The sequence below is a fragment of the Aedes albopictus genome, chromosome 2 (assembly GCF_035046485.1).
Source record: "Aedes albopictus strain Foshan chromosome 2, AalbF5, whole genome shotgun sequence".
Taxonomy (NCBI): Eukaryota; Metazoa; Arthropoda; class Insecta; order Diptera; family Culicidae; genus Aedes; species Aedes albopictus.
Genome location: NC_085137.1, coordinates 117983984 through 118007493, shown reverse-complemented (window position 1 = coordinate 118007493; position 23510 = coordinate 117983984). Strand labels below are relative to the sequence as shown.

General features: G+C 40.2%; 2 protein-coding genes and 1 long non-coding RNA gene across 3 annotated transcripts in view; 1 reads left to right on the top strand and 2 right to left on the bottom strand.

Moving 5' to 3' along the window:
- LOC134287712 (uncharacterized) overlaps window positions 1–23510 on the bottom strand; it is a 582424-nt gene that overhangs the window by 342384 nt on the left and 216530 nt on the right. The gene's annotated exons all lie outside the window — the stretch shown is intronic.
- On the bottom strand, window positions 2948–6300 carry LOC134289047 (uncharacterized). Its single transcript, XM_062855048.1, has 2 exons — window positions 5124–6300; window positions 2948–4894 (listed from the first exon to the last, which is right to left on the bottom strand). The coding sequence occupies exons 1-2, from the start codon at window positions 5452–5454 to the stop codon at window positions 3084–3086; spliced, it is 2142 nt and encodes a 713-aa protein (XP_062711032.1). The 5' UTR covers window positions 5455–6300; the 3' UTR covers window positions 2948–3083.
- The window catches only part of LOC109419928 (protein spaetzle 3), a 35537-nt gene continuing 24029 nt past the window's right edge, over window positions 12003–23510 (top strand). The window contains exon 1 of the mRNA XM_062850282.1: window positions 12003–12186. The gene's annotated coding sequence lies outside the window, so the exon portion shown is untranslated. The remainder of the gene's footprint in view (window positions 12187–23510) is intronic.

Below are 23510 nucleotides of genomic sequence, written 5' to 3'. Positions count from 1 at the left end.
TGTTGATTACATCCCACCGGCTACTGGGAGAGACATCGTCAGAGCAGGACAAATTCTTATTTAAGCTATACTTGCTTGAGACTACAGGGAGGAAGACCCCTTCACCTGATCCCAACACAGGACCGGGACGGCTGATGAACGCTGGCTGGATGGTCAGGACTGTGTGGGTAGGCTCAGGGGCTTCCATAGCGCTGAATGTAGTGCGTCCCGGGTGGAGTAAAGCAGTGGTAGAACCAAGTTGAATATGATGTTTTCTGAAGTAGTCTGTTCACGGAAGGAGCTGCTGGATGGAGTATCATCAGAGCGGGACAAATTCTTATTCTGTTGGTACTTGCCTGGGAGTACACATTGGAAGACCTCTTCACCAGATCCCAACACAGGACCGGGACGTCTGATGAGCGCTGGCTGGATGGTCAGGACTGTGTGGGTAGGTTCCAAGGCTTCCGTAGTGCTAATCTCGGATGAAGATTGCCAGTGGTCAATATTCGCCGTATACACTGGTTAGTCGAAATAGTTTGATCACGAGCGTTGTGATTGTTGCACGAGCTGTTGAGCGGGATAACATCAGAGCAGGACAAATTCGTGTTCAAACTATACTTGCCTGATAGTACAGCTTAGAAGACCCCTTCACCTGATCCCAACACAGGACCGGGACGGCTGATGAGCGCTGGCTGGTGGGTCTGGACTGTGTGGGTAGGCTCCAGGACTTCCATAGTGCTAGATTTAATGCGTCCCGGGTGCAGGATTGCATCTGATTTGTTTGCTGGACTCATCGATTTGGGAATGTTTTGCAATTTTGACGGTCCTCACACTTATGGATTCGAGAAGCATAGGAAGGAGACCTAGGGAAGAACTTGCTATATCTGCCAGAGCGTGAAGCACATAATTAGGGACTACAACAAGTTCAAGTCCTTGCCATTCGGAGATCGTATGAAGGCGGTAGAAAATCAAAAAACTTTGCCTGGTTTGCTTGGTGCCGCATGGGAAATGGCCCTGCATATCAACACGTACCTGTGGAGTCGTAGACTTCACACTTCACCAAAAAAACATCATCCAGCGCTGCACACCACAAGTCAACAATTGACGGCCAAGCCAACAACGACTTCCGAGCACGAGCAAAATCCGATGCCGTCTTGAACATCCACCGTTGGAATCACAAGACAACGATATTCCGAATATTATCGTTGCTATGATCGCCGTTTCGGTGATCTTCGCCGACAAACACCAATTGAATCCCAAAAAGAGGGATATTCCGTATAGTACCAGTGGTATTGCCTGGAAAAGAAGCCAAGATTTCCACGTATGCGTTCCTCGACGAAGGCTTGTCATCTATACTGATTGATCTGGAGGTAGATGATCTGTTGAACCTTGAAAGTAAACAGTAACCACTGTTGTTGACATGGACTTGGAAAGTTTCCCGCCATGATTGGTTTCATTGAGGATTTCAGGGAGTGAAGGCAGTGAAAGTTTTTCTCTAGTGAATGTCAGCACTGTAAGTCAGCTGGACCTGCCGGTGCAAACGATGCAGTACGGTGTAATATCCCATCAGTGCCTGTATTTGGCCGAACTTCCGATTAAAAGCTACGAGGATGCTGTTCCGAGAATTCTGATTGGGTTGGACAACATAAAGCTGACGTTGCCTATCAAGGTACGAGAAGGACGGCACAGCGAACCAGTGGCAGCGAAAATTAAGCTGGGATAGACTGTCTTCGGAAGCACTGACGGCACTAAAGTGGACTTTCCCCAAGCGACAAACATGTCATATAAGAGTTACGGCAGCACAAGTTTTGGTTGTATAGATGCATTGTGTTAGAATAGACGGATTTCGCGCCAACTCGAACAAATGTTGGCAGCACCCTCTCAGATTACAACGAAACTTTCTTGGTGTGTAGACCTTGCCCAGATAAGCCACTTTGCATACTCATTTTTCTAATTTTTTTTCTCGACTGACTTTTGAAAAGGGCTAAACTTTTTTTATGGATTTTTTAAAAATGTTTTTAATCAAAAAATGACTACTCCTACAAAAAAGTGTTGTATGGGTGATTATCACAAAATAAGTCAAATTTTAAGAAAAAAATACTGAAAAAAATCCAAAATGAGCCCTACACTGAAAAAAATCATTTCTAAAAATTCAAAGTTGATTTTAAAAAAAAACACCATTTTTGATTTTGATGAAATTTTGTCTCAAGACAGGTAATTATGTTCCCTACCAACCGTCCATACATCACAAGATAGGCACTTTTAAGGAAAAAAAGTTTTTCTAACAAAAACTTTTTCTTGTTCGAATGATTTTTTTTCAGTGTATTTTGTTATCAACAATAAAACCAGTGAAGGCCATAACAATCCCAGAATCCAATGAAACTCAATTTTCTAGGAGATTTTGTGTTATTTATTCAATCATTTGGAAGGGTTTTCCTATAGGGTAAAAGTTCCCTTAGTGGAGGTAGTACCAATAGTGGAGGCAGTGGCAATTTAGCACTATTTCGAACAAAAAGCTTGCAAATGGCATTTTTAGTAGATGCATCATACCTAATTAATAACATTAATTTAGTTTTGTGTTCAGGATTTGGCGGAAAACCTATTTTAAACAATTATTTTCCTTAACTTTTTTGCTCCTTTGCACCTATAGTGGTGGTAGTGTTCCTATAGTGGTGGGTCCCATAAGAATTCAATGGGATGCGCCACTATAGGAACCAATGTTAAATTTTACCTCCATAATAGGAACCACGTACCTATAGTTGGTGCAAGTGATTTATTAGCAAAAACTGAAATAAATAATGGTTTTTACATTTTTCCTAGCAAATTTAAGTGAAAAACTACCGATTGACGTTTATAGACTTTTTATTTTGTGGTATTATCAATTTTATTCAATTATTTTACTACGAGGAGCCACTAATAGCACCACTATTGGTACATTTACCCTACATAAAAAACTGAAAATATTACAAATGTATTTTCTTAGGAAATGTAATGTTTGATCGCAATATGTATTGAAGTGCACTTTTAAATATACAATTATTTATAATTATGAATTTTTCAAATATATATATGTGTCTTAGAGCCAATTTCAAACATGTTCTTTTCTATTTTTTTCCGATCATACTAAATATTTTTGGTTCATCTTCTGAATTAGAATACCTGTTTGCCTTTACTTTGTCGCCAGGAATAGGCAAAAAACTATGGAATTTCTGAGTGCCTGGTATTGTTTTGGCGTTATTATATATTTCTTCGAGATCTTCTGACATTTTAATGTACTGTTCAGTGGATACGTAACAGAAATTTAATTTAGTTATATTTTTATCTGTCTGTACAACTGCCCAGTTATATAACTCTCGTGGAGTTGTTATGGTATTTCCATAATCTCGAGCAAGACTTGCTCTCTTTGCCATTCGCTTGAGAGTGCCACCAATAGCATCACATGGACCTTTACCGTGGGACGTTGCAAAAAAATGCCATTCTGCTCTTAATGCATGCTTTGACTGGAATCTACATAGACTAGCAAAGTTCTTCTTATTTTTGTATTGTGATGCTGCCCCATCAGACATAAAATAAATTTTAGAAAAGTTCGTTAATTGTTTCATAAAATCTATCATTTTTGAGATGAACAACTGGACCGCAACTGTATCGTGAGCCATTACTTCCGATATGATAATGAAGCTAACATTTACAAGTTTATTATCTTTCATATAGTAAATTTCAAATGGGTGTATTGTTGCTTGCGAGTTGTTCCAATGATATCCTTGAGCAGCGTTTTGAATTATGAATGAATAGTTTTCAGAGAAATCACAAATCGCAAGAATTTCATCATCCTTTAATGTATCTTTTTTATTTCTGAGAAATGATGATTGTTGTTTATGAATAAAGTCGTGTGTTATAAGTTTGTCAATTTTATCAACAAGATACGGAACAAATTCATCAACAGGTTTAATAATCGTTTCTAAATTACAGCGATCAGTATTCAACCACTGCTGAAATATAATCTCTTCTTTGTCATTTGATTCTAATATCAATGTAAGTTCCTCTTCAATGTGTTCATTACAAGCACACTTTTCACAAGCACGGAAAAAGCAATTATCTGTTCTGGTGGAAATATCGCAAAGCATTTTTTGTATTATTTTATCTTGTGACACAATTCTTATACTGTTGAACATTAAATTTACATTTTCATGAATAGTACATATGCATACATTATGTATACCAGTAGAATCAAGTAAAATACAATGCTTTGGTCGCAACTGTGTAAATACTGTGAAACCAATATTCACAGTTTTGTACATATCTACAAAAATCATATAAGCCTCTTTGAGCGACATCATCAAAAGTCGTTTTTGAACTTGTTGTTTTTTTCCATTTCGAACCTCAGAAACAAAATCATTTGTTCCTGGCATTGGCCTGCTGATATCATTATCATCAAAAAATTCTCTTACTATTTGTTTTGTATCGTCATCAATACCATGCCCCCTTCTTTTTTCGGTGGTACAAAGAATACCCTGTTCATAAACAAGATCCTTCACCTGCCTCGCCATATACATTGGTGCGTTAAACTCTCTTGTGATTTTATTTACCGACCAAGACTTAGGAAGTACAGATAGTATTTTAATCTGTTCGCTTCTGTCAGTTGTAGGGTGATTGAACTTTAACTGCATAATTATCTCGTCATACGCCTCCACTTTGCCAACATCCGTTGAATCTATTCCGAAGATATTTTTTCGAACTGCTTTCGTAATCTGCAATGATTTGTTTATGCGATATTCCATATTTCTCATGTTTCTAGATGAGATTGGCGATAAACTCAATGTTTCAGCAATGGTATTAAACTTCTCAATATTATGGGGACCCTGTAGTTGATCTGTTGACGGAATTGACTCCAATGATGGAATAGATGGTACCATATCTGTAAGATAAAAGTTAAGGTTAACAATATAATAATGAATGCAGTGGAAAGTTAATGATAGTTATTTATGCAACGAGTTGCAAAAATGATTTTTTTCGCACAAGTAGTACATTTATCCAACGAGGCTTGCCGGGTTGGATAAATACGAAGAATACTGAAAAATGTAGTTTTGCAACGAGCTGCAAAATGAGTTATATAAAAGAAGCTAACACGTTGAAGGCTTACTTACCCAGCTCATGTTCGATTTGTTGACCACTCGTTGACGGTTCTGGTTCTGGAACATCATGATGTTGCTGCCCACTAAATGATGGTTGCATAGTTTCGTCGTTTCCATCCGATCGGCGTTTTTTCGTATTCGGGCTTCTGTTGTGACTTATCAATCCACGACATGACTCACAAATACTCATCGATTCGTCGATTTCATGTGTATATCCCATGGAATGAATTTTATCTATCAATCTTAATGACATGCCCCGTAGATTATGACGGTTGCACTTTGGATTGTTTATTTTTGCACTGCACTTGAATTTGTTGAATTTTGATTTATACGATTGATCCATTACTTTTCAGAACTGCCTTTAATAACCAAAGAGAAGTAACACGTTGAATGATACCGATTCATTTTCTTGTTTTGTTCATATTTGCTTTAGGTACAACTCTTGATTTGTTTTTTTTTTTCGATTAGGTAGTTCGAATCTAATAAATAGCCTTACCTAATATTAGGTAAGAACATGGGGTAGAAACGTTTGGGTAGAAATTACAGCAGCACGTATGAAATGCGTGTTCTAATTGTATATTGTTTCGTACTTCTAGAGTGCTGCTGCGTGAATATGGGTGCATTGCATTGTCGCATATGACACAATAAGTTTCATTGCATTTTGAGATTACTAGATAACCTTCACTGGTTTAGTTTGTTTTTAAAAAAAGACACTGAAAAAATAATAATTTGGACATGAAAAAGTTTTTGTTAGAAAAACTTTTTTTCCTTAAAAGTGCCTATCTTGTGATGTATGGATGGTTGGTAGGGAACATAATTACCTGTCTTGAGACAAAATTTCATCAAAATCAAAAATGGTGTTTTTTTTTAAATCAACTTTGAATTTTTAGAAATGATTTTTTTCAGTGTAGGGCTCATTTTGGATTTTTTTTCAGTATTTTTTTCTTAAAATTTGACTTATTTTGTGATAATCACCCATACAACACTGTTTTGTAGGAGTAGTCATTTTTTGATTAAAAACATTTTTAAAAAATCCATAAAAAAAGTTTAGCCCTTTTCAAAAGTCAGTCCAGATAAATTTTGAAGAAACTAAGTATGCAAAGTGGCTTATCTAGTCTTGGTGTACATACCCAGAAAGTTTCATTGTAATATGAGAGGGTGCTGCCAACTCCGAATACGATTTGGGGCGAAATTCGTCAATAGCGTCAAATCAACTTTTATACAACAACACTTGCGCTGTCGTAACTCTTATATGACATGTGTGTTGCTTGGGTCAGTGTCCAGTATTGCACATCTGCAAGAGCTGGGAGGAAACTGACCTACACGACCTGGTGAGAGATAATTTCGCGATGGCGAATCTTGGTATTTCCATAGGCGATGGACCAGATTCAGAAGCAGATCGACGAGCGAAGGAGATTCTACGGCGAACGACAATCAAGCGTGCCGACGGGCACAATGAAACCGGTTTATTGTGGCGGTACGATTTTGTGGAATAACCATCTAGCTACGGTATGGCCGAAGTTAGGTGGACCGCGTTCTAGGAATGGGGTGGTTTCCGGATGAAGATATGTTCGTTTACTACATCAAGTTGCCGGTCGAAACCAAGAGTTCAAGTTCCTGCAAGGTTATCACGAAGCGTAATATCCTGAGGTTTGTTATGAGCGTGTTCGACCCACTCTGGTTGATGTCGAACCTGCTCGTCCACGGTAAGGTGCTTGTACAAGATCTGTGGAGAGCTGAAGTAGGATGGGACAATGCTATCCGAGAACGGACTTTCTCTTCCAGTGGGAGGATGAGTGACCACAGAAACAGATACCATTAGCCAACACGGAGAAAGAACTACGAGTCGTGCATGTGCATCGAGGTAATAGAGCCGTTCATCGAATGCGACCGATTCTTAAAATGGCAGCGAATACACCGTACCACAGCATACGTACAAGTGCTGTTCATAAACCACGTGGTCATGAGGGGGGGGGGGGGGGTTCGGCCAATGACCATTTTGTATGGACAATTAAAAATTTTTGTATGGTCTAATGACCACCCGGGGGAGGGGGGATGGTTGAAAAGTCCCAAAAAAATGACCACGTGGTTTATGGACAGCCCCCCATTGATCGATGCCGAGACTTCGGTAAGGGCTTTGCGAATCAAACACAAGTTGAAGCAGGAAGACATGCAGCGAGCAGAGAAAGCTATGGGGCGGGTTGTTCAAGCCGACGCATACGCCGAAGAGATAACCGTCCTGCTTCAACAGAAAGACGAACCGAAGGCGAACCGAAGCTTCGCCACTGGCAGGTTACGATAAGGGCCCACATAGCCGAGGCGGTAAACGCACGGGTATTCAGCATGACCATGCTGAGGGTGACGGGTTCGATTCCCGGTCGGTCCAGGATCTTTTCGTAAAGGAAATTTCCTTGACTTCCTTGGGCATAGAAGTATCTTCGTGCCTGCCACACGATATACGCATGCAAAATGGTCATTGGCAGAGGAAGCTCTCAGTTAATAACTGTGGAAGTGCTCATAGAACACTAAGCTGAGAAGCAGGCTTTGTCCCAATGAGGACGTTACGCCAAGAAGAAAGAAAGAAAGGTTACGATGCGAAGTACCCAGCAATCTTGCCGGAACATTATTGCGTGACCGAACTTCTGATAAACTGGTACCATAGATGATTCAGCCAACAAACGAAACTGTGGTCAATGTGGTCAGCGCTATCACAGACGGACAGTGGTACGCCAAGTGGTACGCAAAGTTGCAAAAGGGTATCAGGGATTGTCCATTTAGAATCCGGGCGAAGTACATCACTTATACATATCTCAGAGATGGAATAACAAACAGGAAAGGTTAAGCCCTGAAAGCAAAGATAATATACTTTACTTTTGTGGAAAAATATCATTGTAATTATTTAATTTAACTTTTAATACATTTTTCATTGTAAACCTCTCTAAGAATCTGCACTATGATAGTAAATTTCAATATCAACCCTTTCGGCGTATTTGTCTCACAATTTGGTCATCTCTATAGTGTCTGAGACCCTCTACCAGTCTGATTAGGATTCCAAAGAAACTCTGCCAAACATTTCTCTTCTTGCAAAATTAGGGGCAATTAAGTGAATTTTGAGTGGTTACAAACACTAACCGTCCATGATGACACCACTGAATATCTCCGACTTTCGTGACAGCTCAGTTTGTTGTATTAATTTGTTTGTTTCATTTACAGGGAATAGACAAAATGATCGAAACAGGCAAAATTTTCACTTTTCAAAAGTTGTTCAACTTGCTGTAACTTTGCGAAAAGTGCATCAAATATTCTCAAATTTTTACTGTAAGTTCATCAACTAGTTATGTATCAGTGGACCAAATTTGGAAAAGATCGGGCAATTCTTCACGCAGCTATAAACTTTCTTGAAAGAGGTATAAATATCCGATAGCCAACTTTGAGCTGTTATATCTCAGGATGCAATAAACCAAATGTAATGAAATTTGGACCATTTATGACTTATATAATGAACTCTAAAGGGTGATACGGTCAAAATTTGGTCACACAATTTTTTTCATAACTTAAGACTGCGTACACCAAAACAGCTGATTTTTGGACCAGTAATGCTACATTATATGTAGCTTATACCATAAAATTTTCATCAAAATCGATTGAGTATTGGTTGATATATAGATAAAACCATCGACCTACCTTTTTAAAATTTTGTACAAAGGCGCTCCATAGTAAATTTTCGGAAATTCAAAGTCAGTAAAGCACAATTTTTTACTATTATGAAAATATGTTCTTAGTAAAATTTTGAGCCATTTTGTATGAATACTTTCATAGTTGTAGTAGTTTGAATATGAAAAAAACCAACCGGGTGCCACTTAAGCAAATATAACTTTGTAACGGCTGGATCAAATTGAATGAAATTTTCACACAACATTTCGATATGCTTACTTCACAAACAGAAAAATTTTCATTGAAATCGGTTAAGTATCTCTGGCTCTATAAATAAAACAGTAAAAATGTGTGAATCCTCTTTGCACAAAATTTTAAAATTGCAGATCTCAGGGTTCAACAATATCTCCGCAAATACTAGACCGATTTTGATGAAAATTTTATGGTACAAGCTACATATAATGTACCATTACTGATCCAAAAATCAGCTGTTTTGGTGTACGCAATCTAAAGTTATGAAAAAAATTGTGTAACCAAAATTAGACTTGACTTGACAAAATTTGACAAAATTTGACCACCTTAAAAAATATAACTTTGTAACGGCTGAATCAAATTGAATGAAATTTTTACACAATATTTTTATATGCTTACTTTACATACAGAAAAATTTTCATTGAAATTGGTTCAGTATTTCTGGCTCTATAAATAAAAGAGTAAAAATGTGTTCTTATTTTTTAATCCTCTTTGTACAAAATTTTAAAATTGCAGTTTTCAGGATTCACAATATCTCCGCAAATACTAAACCGATTTTGATGAAAATTTTATGGTATAAGCTACATATAATGTACCATTACTGGTCCAAAAATTAGCTATTTTGGTGTACGCAGTCTCAAGTTATAAAACAAATTGTGAGACCAAATTTTGATCGTATCACCCTTTAAAAAACGATTGACAAGACTTAAAATTTTCAACAAGAAAAAAAAGTTATAGCGATTTCATTTATTCCACGATTTTTCAGTAAATTAGTCTATTTTTAATATGCATCTCATTAACTTTTCAATTAATTGGCGGCTATGTTGTTACTTTCCTTTAAAACACATTTATATATAAGTCAATTAGAGGGAAATTAAATGAACTATAATTTGCATCGTGAATTTTGAAACGATGTTGAAATTTTGGATAAGTTGGTGTTTTATTAGAAAAATAATCTAATCATTTAAATTTAAATTTTAAGTCAAACGTTTTTCATAGCTCATTATATAAGTCATTAATGGTCAAAATTTCATTGCATTCGGTTCATTGAATCCGGAGTTCAAAGTTGGCTATCGCATAATTATACCTTTTTCAAGAATCTTTATAACTTCATGGAGAATAGCCCGATCTTTCCCAAACTCGGACCACTGATACGCAACTAGTTGGTGAACTTACAGTAAAAATTTGAGAATATTTGATACACTTTCCAAAAAGTTATAGCTAGTTGAACATTTTTTGAAAAGTGAAAATTTTGCCTGTCCCGATCATTTTGTCTATTCCCTGTAGTTTCCAAATTAAAAATGTATTTTGTTTCTATAATGTTCGATTCCTTGAGCTGATTTAAAGTTTGTACACTAACAGGCTACCGTATAAATAAACTTACAAATTACAAATTAAATTATACCTTGCGTCCAGATTCTAGCTGGGCAATGTTTTTCTAATGTTTGACTTAAAACTAAACCCTTTGAAACTGACTTAATAGGTATGCAGACTAGTTCAACGGACGGTAACAAGTACTTAGACGCCTAAGACTAGAGTCACTGCAATGTGAAATTTTCACGCAACTTTGCACGCCGTCCATCATTGCTTTTATAAATCTTGTAAGCTTCTTGGGAATGCCGATAACTTTAAATCGATGAAGCATGGGGATCTGATGTTCACGGCATATACGGACGATTTGCCATACGAGAAATATCTGGTCCATTATCGATCGGCCTTCGACGAAACCGGCTTGATTTACTTGCTGAGTCAGTAGCTTCTTCACCTATGAACGACGATGAAAGATTATCAGGGATAACACTTTGTAGGCGGCATTCAGAATGGTGATCGCTCAGAGATTCTCACAGTCCAACTTGTCAGCTTTCTTGAAGATGCGGCATATGACCCCTTCTTTGTTTGTACTTCTCCGGTAGCTGTTCGGTTTCCCAGATCCGTACTATTAGCCGGTGCAAGGAGCTAGCCAACTTCTTTGAGTTCAGTTCCGAAACCATTTTTAACGTCTCTCAGCGTGGGAGTTGGTTCGTTGCTGCTCCCTGCTGCGCTGACGTAGACATTTCTTTAGCTGCCTTGGTACTTCATGTCTGCGCTTCCCTCACCATTCAGGTGGTCATCGATGTGCTGCTTCCACCTTTTAATCACTCACGCTCGTCCATCTGGAGGCTAACATCTTTATAACTGCAGATTAAAGCTCGCGGCTAGAAACCGTTGCTTCTGATAGAACTGCCGTGTTTCTTGGGAAATGCACTGCAGTTCTATTGTCTCGCACTTCGCATCTCCCAGACGGTGTTTTTTCTCTCAATAGAGGCAGATATATTGTTTCCGCTTCTGTTCGATCGTTCGACGCTGTGCATCAACGTGCACGCTGCGTTTATCTCCTCCTACAAAACCGCTCTGCACTCGGCCCAATGTGGTCACGGCTGCGTCGTTGATAGCTACTCAAGTAGCTATTTTTACTGTAATTCAGCAGTCCCCTAGATGGGTCACATCAAGCTCACTCTCGTCTGGCAACACTGCTTCGCGACTCTGCGTGTATGCTAAGGTGACATGTGGTTGCTTCCGTCGCTCTAGGTTGTACCGCGTTGGAAGAAGATGCTGCGATTCGCCATGTTCTTGGAGATGGCAAAATCGATCATTCGTTCTCCGTTTTCATTCGTCAGTACGTGGGCGTCGCACTTTCAAATCGTCGGTCTGAATCCCTCTTGTGTGCCTACCTGAGCGTTCATCATTGTCTTTAATTCGATGTCGATAAAATTGTCTATGATCATCATTTTTTAAAGCCTTTGACAATCTCGCAACCACTGTGCACCGCTGAGAAAAAACTCTTCCTAGGAATCGTCTCCCATCATCACCGATAGTGTTTGTTTGTATTGCACTCTCGAGCGGGAGTCGATTCGAGGTTACTAATTAGCTGGATGCTGCAATTATTAGACACCATACATTAGCACTCTCTCGACGTTGTAGCATCTATAGCTAGCAAATATAGTCTCAGCCCGCCGCGTTCCGTTCGGAAGTCAGAGCTCAGTATCATCTCGCGAGAGATAAGCTTCAGATCGATTCAACCGCCTAGTCTAGACCTGCTGCTCGAAAGTGTGTGTCGGAAGCGCGCGCGGTGCTGAAGTGGTGACTTTGAAGTTCAATTTAAAAACATTTTCTCCGTTTTACCTGGCAGGTAAGTGTCTAGCCGAGAGCTACTGTGTCGTTAGGAGGACAGAACAAACGGCATCGACCAGATGATTTATCTCCCGCAAGTACTTACGTCGTCGTCGCCCAAATGTCAACCACAATTTACGGCTGTCGGAAGTTGTAAATGCATTTGAATTTCAATACGTTTTGTTAACTATGTGCGCAATTGTATTTGCATATAGATACATGCAACGTAGAGACGTTGTCGTTAGAAGAAAACAAACTGGGGGTGTTCCCGGTCTGTGGTTGTAGAGAACGTTGCTAAGCTTTGTCGAGTCTGGGTTAGGTGAAGGCGTTTGAAACGATCTTGCTGCAAAAGGAAGGCAGTTGTCTTGCGCGAGAAGTATAGCAGTTCTTAATGGTAGTAGTTCACGCAGTATTGGGCGCTGAATGCTATAATATTATCTTTTCAAGGTGATGGATTTTCGCAGTTATTGAATAATTAGCTAAACGTTATAAGTGCAAATTGAACATTGCACTGTTATATTTCCGAGTCACCCATACTGTCAGACCGACGTGCAATTAAGATGACTTGTCCAAGACGAAACTCTCTCTTGGAATAAGGTTGAGAACCCCCGCCACAGAGTATGAATCACACTCGCTGGGTGAGGTGGGAGTTTGACAAACCTGATTCCGATATGTAGCGGTAAACAACCTTGACTTTCAATTTTTGATCCGCGGTATTTTATAGGCATCTAGATAGCCTGACGTAACTGCATTGATCCTCATCAAATCATCAATCACATACACACCGCATTCCAAGCTCATTTCCGTCAGATTCCACATACGGTAGCTACCTAGGTACCGCGCGCGTGAATTACAGCCTATCATCACCCGGCTCGCCGTCGCGCCGCGGCTGTAGAATGAAGTTCGCTTAGAAGACGATTGAAGGCGACCGTGGCGGCACGCCATAGCGCAGCAGCCGTTCAATGAAGGAGGCGTGTGCCATACGGCTTCTTGGCGGGTGTCGATCGGGGTGGTAGATCGGTGGGCGCACTTATCTAAACCGGTAATGGGAGTATCAAACGCGTCGTCGTTGATCGATGATGACGACGATGGGACGATGCATGCGTCTCAATGAAACTGGTATTTGAGATGCAAGGTACGTTCATATGTACGTAGCAGCCTGATTGAAGCTGTGGGGTGGTGGCTAGAGAGGAAATCATCGATCGGAGGGGGGATTCTCAAGTCAGGAAGTGCTTGAATATTATTCAACGAGTGGCTCTACATCTCATTTCAACAACTTTGTTGCGATATAGTACAATTATTAGGGTAGGAAAATTATGGTGAGCGTGGTGCAAAATTGAGAAATTGGTGTAGTATGAATTTGAAAAGGGATGTGACAACAATAATAAAGCATACATACACACACATACATTTATTTGCTCAACATCATATTTAAGATAAGACATAATCAGCTATGGTACGATACAAATACTCTGCATCCTCGGTGTGCTCTGCGTTCCATACCTTGTTGTGCCAACCAGATCAATCTCAAACACCAACTTTACAGGGCTGCTATCCGGCATTCTTGCAACATACCCTGCCCACCGTATCCTTCCGGCTTTGGCCGCCTTCTGGATGCTCGGTTCGCCGTAACGTAGGTACAGCGAGCTCGTGGTTCATCCTTATCCGCCACACGTCATTCTCATGCACACCGCCGAATATCGTTCTTAGCACGTGTCGCTCAAAAACTCCGAGTGCTTGAAGGGCCTCCTTGAGCATGGTCCATGTCTCGTGTCCGTAAAGGACCACCGGTCTTATTAGCGTGTTTTACATGGTGCACTTGGTGCATGGGTGAATCTTTTTATACCGCAGCTTCTTCTGGAGCCCGTAGTAGGCACGACTTCCACTGATGATGCGCCTTCGAATTTCACGACTGACATTGTTGTCAGCCGTCAGTGAGGAACCGAGGTAGACGAATTCCTTCACTACCTCGAAGGTATTCCCGACTATCGTCACATAACTACCCAGGCGGACCAAGTCGTGCTTGGCTTCGCCTACCAGCATGTACTTTGTTTTTGACGCATTAATCAACAGACCGCCCTTTGCTGCTTCGCGTCTGGCGGGTGTTTAGCTCTGCCACCGTTAAAAATGCTCTGGCGGTAATATTCCACTATTTTCCGCAAAGCACACAAATTGACCGGATTTTGTGGACATCGTTCCCCGGCTGTTGAGCCCGGTTCGTCACATCACTCCTTCCAGAGCGATGTTGAAAAGTAGGCATAAAAGTCCGTCACCTTGTCGCAGTCCCCGGTGAGATTCGAATGAACTGGATAGTTCACCCGAGTCCCTTACGCAGTTTTGCATACCGCCCATCATTGCTTTAATCAGTCTAGTCAGCTTTCCAGGAGAGCCGCTTTCGTCCATGATTATCCATAGCTCTGCGCGGTCGATACTGTCGTATGCTGCTTTGAAGTCGATGAACAGGTAATGCGTTGGGACCTGGTATTCACGGCACTTCTGGAGGATTTGCCATCTGGTGAAGATCTGGTTCGTTGTCGACCGGCCGTCGATGAAGCCGGATTGATAACTTCCCACGAACAGTGAAGAAAATTGTCAGACAAAAGAGGCACGAAACAAGCGACAAAGAAGGCGCGGCGATTACTCATTATCCCAACCTAAGACACCCCATCTGGTAACAGATAGAGACATGATCTCAAATATTTTTGTTGCAGACAAAACGGAAGCTGAATTTGTTGCGTACTTTTTAGTTAGAGAATAATCAATTATTACCAACTCAAAATCGAAGCTTCTTGTTACCGCTCGAAAATCACAATGCAATGCTTAAAAATCTCTAATCTCGTTTTGCACGATCTTTATTCTATCATGTTCAAGTTAGATAGTTAGATCCTGATCGTCGAGCCGTTTAGATCGTTTTCGATAGAGCGGAGAAGACAGTTTTGAATCACCACTGTCACGTCGGTTCGTCGGTGCTGATGAGGAGAGTCAAAGACCCAGACCGAAACGAAAAAAAACATATAAGTGTTAGCTGATTCTCTTCAATTTCAACTGTAAACTCTAGAAAAAAAATCCACAGGAACTCTGTATAGAAATTCTCTGTCGTAGCTCTGAAGGAGTTGTCAGAGGATCTCTTGGAGGAATTTACACAGCATGTGTGCAGCTGAGCTTTTACAGGGGGAAGAAGTTAAACTTGAAACTTCCCGCGACGTCCATACGTCTATGGAGTGGACGTCCGTACGCCCTTAACTAACTCACCTCGGACTATTAAACTCTCAGGGTCGGCCTTATCGCACTAAGGAATACTTACGTTGCATGAAATGGCAACATTCTAATAAGATACACCTCTTATCACCTCTAAGCACATGTAAACCAACAATTTAATTCGATACGTACAAAATTCTTTTATTCAACGGTTTAGCTACACTTTTTCTCTGACTCACTGCTTTTCCGGATCCTTGGCAACCGTAGCGATCTGCGTCTGTGGCGTTCGTCGTAGCTTGACCGGGTACGTAGTTCCCCATCCAATGAAAAGGGGGGGGGGGGGGGTCGTTGGGGTTCTTCGGTATTACAGGAGCTCTTGATACAGCCGTGTGGTAACGGACGGCACTCTGGCACTTTGGAAAGCGGTGCGAACACCAGAACTTCTAATGACGGTAGTGTAAATCATCTAGAACACTTTAGGATCGTATGTCCCGAAATTGGCTTGGAGGAACTGATTTGCCTTCTTCACTATATCCGACAACGCTGCTCGGCTGCGAGGCACAACTCTTTTACAATTAGCAGACCGACTTTATGCAACGAGTCACTAAAAATATAACTTTTAAAAAACACTCCGTTCTGATGAACTTTCCGGCCACGAATAAGAGACTGTTCTAGGGGCAAAGCCCGCTTATATCCCTGATCGGTAAACCATTTCCAGCACGCCTTACGCATCAACACGCGCCTGGCGATTCCATCAGTTACATCAGCTTCTCAGCAGTCGCCGGTTGAAAAGCAGAGTCTTTTTCCCTACTCTAGAGCGCTCTATCGGTTCTAACGAACAACATGTGCTGTTTTTTTTTATTCGAACGAAGTTAAGCTTTATACAAACTAGCTCGTCTTTTGACGTTTTCACCTACTTCTGTCGTTTTTCTTTTTTTTTTTTAAATTTTATTAACAATACATTTTCTAGTTCCTTTATGTCAAACCTGAATCAAAAGTCTAGCAATTAAGGATTAAAGGTGTAAACTTCGTTGAAGGTTACAAACTAAACGGATCTACGGTAAAACTCTTAGAGTAATTAGAGTACTCCTTCTAGAGAAATTTCTAGTGGTACTCATGAAGGAATTCCCGATAGAACGCTTGTAGAACTCCCGGGAAGAGCAATACTTTGTGAAATTTCGAGAGGAACTTCTGGTGAATTTTTTAGAAAAGTTCCCAGTGTAACTGCTACAATCATTTGTGGTAGATCTCCTAGAGAAATGCTAGCGGTGGTACATCTGAAAAAAAAAAAATCACGGTTGAACTTCTAGAGAAATTGTCGTTGCAACTCTGAAAAAAAAAATCTGAATGAACTGCTAGGGCAATTTCTTGTGAAACTCTTGGAGGAATTCTCGGTAGAACTTTTAGAAGAATTCCTATTGAAACTCCCATAGAAATTTTCTTGAGGAACACTAGGAGAAATCATTTGAGGAGTTCTTGGACAAATTCCCTTTGAAACTCCTAGAGGAGTTTTCGGAGATATGTGTAAATTTAGGAAAACTTCGGGAAGAATTCCCGGTGGGATTCCCACAAGCATTCCTGCCGAATTTTCCCGAGGAAATTTGAGAAATAATTGGCGGAACTCATAGATAAATTCTTTTTCAAACTCCTACACTAATCCCTGGTGGAACTCCTAGAGAAAGGAATTCTCGGTAGAACTTCTAGAAGAATTCCTATTGAAACTCCTACAGAAATTCCCTCTAGAACTTATTCAGAAATTCACGGTGGTCCCGATCAAGTTCCTATGGCGTCATCCACAAATTACGTAACGTTCTAGGGAGATAAAAGAATACGGACGAGCGTTACTGGCGTTTAGGATCTTCACACAGGAATCCATCATGGAGGAAGGGTCAGAAAATTAAGCGTTACGTATTTAATGGATGCTGCCTAGCAGTGCTGAAAATGTCATTTCGACATATCTAAATTCAATCACATCCGTGACATTTATCTTAAATATTCAAAAAAGAGCGGATTTTCCGTGACTTTCTTGTAGAACTGGTCTAGTCGCACAAGTTTTTCATATACCATATTCTCAGGTTGAGCTTCTAAATCTAAAATGAGCTGGATGTGGTTGAAATTAGATTTGTTGAAATGACATTTTAAGCACTGAGCAGCAGCACTGCCTAAAGCAATTTCCGGTGTAACTCCTAAAAGATTCTCGCTGAATTCCCCGCGGAAATACTAGAAGCGACATACTGGTCGGTCGCGGGCTGATTCTTGTCGGGTCGCGAAGGTTTTGGCGGCATAGTGATAAATGTCATCCACAATGTATAACATATTTCATGGGTAGGCATTTTTAAGATTTTCGAATATCTATTCTCTTGGAGAATCGGCAGAACTTTTCTCAAAATGGAGTTTCTCTTAAATTCTGTTCAAACTTTTATATCATTAGTCTCAGTCCGAAATATATTGAATATCGACGCTACTATCAGCGTTCTGGAATCTATTACATAGTTCCGAAATCGTTTTGCATAAGTTCACTATCAGAAGGTGGTTAATCCTGTAGAAAGTTCCGATCTTTTCATATATTCTGCAATGCATGACTTCAACTTGTTGCTTGCAGTTTGTACTTTCAGTTAGATTTACACGCAGAAGTTAGTGACAGCTTCTGCAGCAATAGTTTCAGAAGGTTCAGAATAATAAAAATCAGCAAATCCAAACATTTGATTATTACTACCGTTCTACTGTATATTCACAATCAGAACAGTTGGCTAAGCGATTACATGAAATGTGATTATGAAATATGCAATGAAATATTTGAAAAGTTTCATGATGAAACATTTTAAAAGTGAAATATTTTAAAAGTTTCCGCATGTGATAATATATCATAAATACTGATATTCTGTGGAAAGAAGCCCGATGCACATTCTATTGTTGTAATCTGCTAGTTCAGACATACCGTGCACCATTCAGTTCAAAATGTTTCGAAAATCCGTACTGGTCCCGGGTAGAGGTGAAATACAGACGATCAAAACGTGATATTGGTTTGATTGATATAAGAGATAAAAGATCTGAAAATAATATCTGAAAAATGTTCCTGGAACATCTGAACAATATCAATATTTGATATTTCAAGATCAAACGAATAGCTTGCTGCTATTGGCTAGATCTTACAAGATCTAATTATGATCTGTTGATGATGTTCCAGGAGTAAATTTTAGATATTATTTTCAGATCTTTTATCTCTTATATCAATCAAACCAATATCACATTTTGATCTCAATATCAAAATATGCTATTATTGAGCTCTTTTCCTCTACCCGGGGTGGGTTGCAAAATTCTTTACGATCAAATGTTGGTCGCAAGATAGTAAAATTTGAGAACCCCTTTTCTAGAACAATATATGGTTAAACTTAAATTCCCCATGTAACTTCTGCGGGAATTTAGGGCGGAACTCTCAAAGTAATTACTGGGGAAATTCCTTGCGGAACTCATAACATATTTTCCAGATGAACTTCTACATAAACAATCGGTGGAACTATTTAAGAAATTCTATTTGGTACTTCAAATGCAATTTCTGGTGAAACTGCTTAAGAAAATTCCGGTCGAACTCCAAAAGGAATTCCCGGGAGCTCCTAGAGAATTTCCCTGAGGAAAACTTGGAAGAATTCCTGGAGAAATTCCCTTCCAAACTTCTAGAGGAATTTCTGGAAAAATGTTGCGTGGAGAAGAATTCTTGGGTAGTACAATTCCCACAAGCATTCCTGCTGAACTTCCCCGTGGAAATTTGAGAAATAATTGGTGGAACTCATAGAGAAATTCTCTTTAGAACTCCCAGACGAATCCCTGCTGGAACTCCTAGAGAGATTCCTGCTGTAATTCCTTCTGTAAGCTCCATACAACAATAGCTGGATATTAGCGGAGGAGGATAAGGGGCCCATATAGCCGAGGCGGTAAACGCACGGGTATTCAGCATGACCATGCTGAGGGTGACGGGTTCGATTCCCGGTCGGTCCAGGATCTTTTCGTAAAGGAAATTTCCTTGACTTCCTTGGGCATAGAGTATCTTCGTGCCTGCCACACGATATACACATGCAAAATGGTCATTGGCAGAGGAAGCTCTCAGTTAATAACTGTGGAAGTGCTCATAGAACACTAAGCTGAGAAGCAGGCTTTGTCCCAGTGAGGACGTTACGCCAAAAAGAGGAGGATAAGTGAAACTCTCACAGAAATTCCCTGAGGAACTCCTAGAGGATTTCCTAATAGATCTCCTTGCGAAATAATTTGTGAAACTAAAAAAAAAAATAGTGAAACTCCTAGAAATTTTTTTTTCGGAATTCTTAAAGACACTTCCGGTGGAACTGCCAAAGAATTTTTCTGAGGAACCCCTAGAGGGGAATGCTTCAAGAACAATTCCCAGTGGAACTTTCAAAGGAATTGCCGGCGGAAGAATTTCCGGATGAACTCCGAGAGGAATTTCCGATGATTCTTTTAGAGCAATTTTCGTTGGAAGTACTAGATGATTTCTTGATGGGACACCTGTGGGAAATTGCGGTGGTACTCATGCAGAAATTTGAGGTGGAACTCCTCTTTCGATCAGAACTAATGAAAGTGTCGGCGAAAGTACCGGCGAAGTTCCTTAAGAGTTTCTCGTTGAATTTCCTGGAGGAACTCCTGCGGGGAATTCCTGGAATTCCTGGTGGAAACACTAGTGGAACTCTCGTTTGAGTTTGTAGTATAATTTTCAGTGGAATTCCCGCAAAAAATATCGGCGGAACTCCTGTTGCAATTCTTGATGGAATTTCTATAGGAACATTTGGTGGAGGTATCAGTTATCAGGTATCAGAAGGCCGGCTCCAGAGGCACGTTATCCTCCATTTGAGACATTTGTGCCATCGCCAAAATAGGGTAGGTAATCAAAATTTGAACCAAATTGAGGCTTTCTGAAGCAGTGCAAATTTTAAGTGATATTTTCTCCCACATGGAAATAATTTACTACGGCAAAATCGTATGTACATGAAAGCCACGGGTATAAGCTTTCTGTTAAATGGTAAAAAGTTTGTATTTGCACCGAATATCATTGAAATATTTGATTTTTCATCAACAATGATTTTAATCTTAATTTGAACCATCGTAATCATAATTTGAACCAATTTTAAGGACAAACGTCTTGAAATCCCGCTTCAATAGTGCATCAGAACTTCAGACGCACAAATCTCAAGAAGTAAGCTTCAAACAACAGTGCATTTCATTATTCCGTTCTTGCTCACTTGTAATAAGCTTAAAATGAGAAGCTCAGATGCGCTGGTTTTGTTTACGAAGAGATTTGTGCTTTCGAAATCGTGAGTAGGTGCCAAAGTCGGCCATTGTGGCGGCCATTTTGGGATTCTAACAAGTCTGTCCTTAATCTAAATTTGAACTACTGGCGGCAGCAGCTCGAGCAACTCACAAAACAGCCAATTCCATGCTAAACAATAAAAAATCACATGAATCTGCTAATTCTCATACCTATTTTTCATTAGGCAGTGGAATCTCAACTCAGAATGTTCGAAATTCTGTAGGAATTTGGAAACTAAATTTGGATTTTTTCATCCCCCAAGAGTAAACAAAGCAACCACTAGCGCAATCTACAGGCCAACACTAGAAGCTCACCCCCGTTTACTAGTTCAAATTTAGATTACAAATGGTTCAACTTAAGATAACATTCTCCAAGTAAGAATCACTTAAACTTGATAATTTAATGACAAATAATGCGGAATATTATTCGGTTGGTCGATTCTACGATAAATAAGCTTTCATTTGACGTGTTCACATATTGCGTGTGATACAATGCATGAGCTGTACGAGTGCACCGAAAATGTGCTTTCTCTTGGGGGAAATAGGTGAAATCACAGTGATTTTTCAATTGCCTGTTTTCCATGACAAAAACGCTTTTTTTCAATGCTTTTAAAGTCAATGTTATCAGGTTATATTACGGAAAGCTGTTTAACATCTTTTTCGGGACAATATTTGCTTGAAAAGTACGTCTTTTTAATGAATTTTGAAATGGTTCAAATTAAGATTACAATTTGACTAGTTCAAAGTTTGATTTCTTACCCTAATAGCCTATTTCATCATTTACCTAAGGGAAAAGGAAGGAAAAAGGATTTGGATGGGGATAAGGACAGGTAGGGAAATAGGAAAAGTACCCTGGAAGAGGATGCTAACGCATAAGCGTACCACAATGGGTTTAAACAGCGCCCTGAAAAGGGCACTGTAATAACGCATAAAGCGAAAGAGAGCCTATAGCTCTTTACCACAGCGGGTTAAGAACAACAGAATATCCTGTCCTGAATATTCAGGTCTCTGAAGTCAGTTTCACTTAATAAGTGTTTACCGAATACTCGGAAACGCAGTTGCGCAAAAACTGGACAGTTACATATCAAATGATACGAAGTTCCATAATCGGATTCACAGCTATCACATGCAAATGAATCAGCTTGCTGAATATTTGCCATGTGATAGCTGAGTCGGCAGTGGCCAGTCAATGCTTGCAATTATGACCAGAATGCTGCAATTATGCTTTGACAGATTTGTTAGATACTTCGCCACCCTTGGAGATGGCTCAGTACAATACAATTTGGTTTGATGACATGACTAAAAACTATTCCAGTATTGTCTGTGTTGAGTGGCAGTCCAGGTGTGAATCTGAAGCTTTACCCAACACTTCGATATCGGAATAGCTGGCTCAGGGCCAATGAAGTCATGCGATGCTCCAGTGCGAGCTAACTCATCAGCCAATTCATTTCCAGCGATGGAAGAATGGCCAGGTACCCATACAAGATGAACAGCGTTTGCTGAATTCAGCTCCTCGATTTGAGTTCGACAAGCGATAACTATCTTTGACCTGGAGTTGGCCGAAGCAAGTGCTTTAATAGCAGCCTGGCTATCTGAATAGAAGTATATTACTTTGCCCATTACGTGCTGCTGAAGTGCTGATTGCACTCCGCACATAAGAGCAAAGATTTCGGTCTGAAAAACGGTGCAGTTTCTACCAAGTGAGTAAGACATATACTGCCTTAGCTCACGAGAAAAAAACACCAGCACCTGCTCGACCTTCGAGAAGGGAGCCATCAGTGTAACATACGATGCCGTCTGAAATACTTTTTTCCAGATATCCAGATGTCCACTCTTCCCGGGAAGGGAATTTCGTGGAAAATGTCCTATATGGAAAATTACAAGCAATTGTAAGATCACTTGGAGCAAGGACAATTTTATCCCAATTCACCAAAAGTGGAAACAACGAGGTGTGTGTTGATGTACGTTTCACAGGAGTTTCCTCTAGTAGACCGAGTACTCGTAAACGGTAAGTGCAAGAAAGTGCTTCTTGTTTGAGATGAATGTGTAGTGGAGCAACGTCAAAGAGAACTTCGAGCGCTGCCGTGGGAGTTGAAGAGAACGATCCAGACATCGCCATTAAGCACATCCTTTGGAGATGGCCTAGCTTTGATTGGATCGTTCTCATTTCGCCCTTTTGCCACCACACAAGACATCCATAGGCCAATATGGGCCGAACAACAGTTGTGTAGATCCATTTGATATACTTGGGTTTTAGACCCCAAGTTGTACCAAAGGTTCGCCGGCATTGCCCGAAGGCCATACAAGCTTTCTTGATTCTGAACTCAATGTGAGGGGTCCAGGAAAGCTTGGAATCAAGAATGACTCCAACGTACTTTACCTGTTCAGTCACATCGATTTCAGAATCAAAGAGACGCAAAGGTCGAACGCCATTCCGGTTTTGCCTTTCCGTAAAAAGAACAATAGATGTTTTACTCGGATTAACCGAAAGGCCATATTGGCGACACCAAACCTCAACTACCTGAAGGGCGCTTTGCATCAGGTCGAAAAGGGTGGTTATACACATACCAACTAATAATGCTAGGTAGTCGTCGGCAAAACCATAAGTAGGAAAACCGCTATTATTGAGTTGCCTCAATAGCGTATCTGCTACGAGATTCCGGTGACAAGACTTCCCCTTGGGGGCATCCACAAACACTCAATTTTCTAATCCCTGCTAGACGCAATGTCGAGAAGAGATATCGGTTATTGAGCATTTGATGAATCCAATTGGAAATCATTGGAGATACACTATGACTCCGTGCGGCTTCCAATATGGCATCGAAAGGC

What these genes read in the sequence shown, in the direction of transcription:
- LOC134289047 (XM_062855048.1), bottom strand. Translation starts at nt 5,454, where the DNA reads ATGGATCAATCGTATAAATCAAAATTCAACAAATTCAAGTGCAGTGCA. An exon ending in ACAAATCGAACATGAGCTGG is followed by an intron (nt 4,895 to 5,123) that starts GTAAGTAAGCCT and finishes TTTATCTTACAG; the next exon opens with ATATGGTACCATCTATTCCA.